At 40.3% G+C, this 1491-nt stretch overlaps 1 protein-coding gene across 1 annotated transcript in view; it reads right to left on the reverse strand.

The window, feature by feature from the left end:
* The window catches only part of ca12 (carbonic anhydrase XII), a 21656-nt gene extending 20564 nt beyond the window's left edge, over positions 1–1092 (reverse strand). Inside the window, exon 1 of the mRNA XM_031564832.2 lies at positions 856–1092. Coding sequence (XP_031420692.1) covers positions 856–928 — 73 coding nt within the window. The 5' untranslated portion in view covers positions 929–1092. The remainder of the gene's footprint in view (positions 1–855) is intronic.
* Positions 1093–1491: the final 399 nt, after the last annotated feature.

Consider the following 1491-nt stretch of genomic DNA (forward strand, 5'->3'; position numbering starts at 1 on the left):
GCTCTAAATCGGCTGTCTTTCGTTTTCAGGAAATGCTTTGAAATATTACTCCAGGGTCTGCCCTACTTTACAGGATAGATTCTCCCCAATGATGACCTCAACTCATGTACTGTATATGAGCAGGCTTCACACACCAATAACACTAATCTAGTCTTGTGTGGGCCACAATTTAACATTACCTCACTATTTTGGCCTCCAAACGAGAGGCATTTGGGGTACAGCAATTAGCAGCTCAGTTGATTGGAGTGTTTTCACAACATACCTGACTCACACACAGTGTTTGCTCTAAAGCATCTGGTTTTCTAAATCTAAGGTGCCACTTCACACCTTGCTTCTGTTTCTATGGTTACTAAATCTGAGCTTGTACCAGAAGATGTCTAAAAATTGCTGACAATCTGATATTCTGTCTGGTTGTAACAGTGGCAAGTAGAAAGACAGAATCCTACTGTCATCAGCAGGATAAGTACAAAACAAATATTTTTTTGTATCTGAAAGAAATGTATACTTCTGATTGTTTATTCTTTGAATAGTTAAGCTTTTAAGATACACCAGAGAATCAAAATCTGCATGTAATCAAAAACAAATGCATGTAAAGAAAATCTGAAGAGACAGAGACAGAGAGAGAGCGAGAGAGAGAGATTGCAAGTGGGAACATATCAGATATAACAGAAAAAAAGAATTATTTAACAGTCTGATCCTCTTTTCTTTCTGTTGTTTTGTTTTTACAAATGTAATTTAAATGCTAGTCTGTTAGAATCAAACAGAGTAGCTGTTTCTTACTGCACAAGTAGACTAATTATGATCTCAGAATGAATAGCACACCAATTTGTAGTAATAACATCAGAGTACACTTACCATAAGAGAACAGTGGATTGATAGCAAGGAGAACTAGCACAGGAACAGACACACAATGGACCAGGTGCAGCATTTTCACTCACTCAAGGTGCTGTCAATGATGACTTTGAACACAGATCGTCCTCATGACATTGGCTCCAAACCCGGCTTTTATACCAAGCTTGTCAGGTTCATGTTGTCACTCGCGTGACGTCAGAGCAATGACAAAACCAGCCTGCTGAATCTCCTTCCAAAAAAACTGAAAGCAATAGACCGAAGAAGCAGAAGAGGAGGACTAAGACTAAGACTATTTATATTTCGTCGCGTCCGTTCTAGGACTAATTCGCCCCTGCATCTCCATTTGGCAAACGTCCTGCTGCAACTGCATCCTTAGCAGTTTGCCGACAACAATGTTCTGTATTTTGGTCCGAGGACACGTGTACCCGGTACAGCTGGCACTGCCAAGCTCCAACTTGCCACCAAAACGCTTCTCTGAATGTGCATTTTTGTTCCGCCCACAACCACACAGCATGCCGTCAGTTTTCACTAATTTGTGGGCGACAGTGCAGTGTTAAATTACACAACAAAAGTAGCCTATGCAGTGTCAGTTTACACAACAAAAACTAAAACACTGTTTACACGCTACTCATAGTATTG

The sequence above is a fragment of the Clupea harengus genome, chromosome 3 (genome assembly GCF_900700415.2).
Source record: "Clupea harengus chromosome 3, Ch_v2.0.2, whole genome shotgun sequence".
NCBI lineage: Eukaryota > Metazoa > Chordata > Actinopteri > Clupeiformes > Clupeidae > Clupea > Clupea harengus.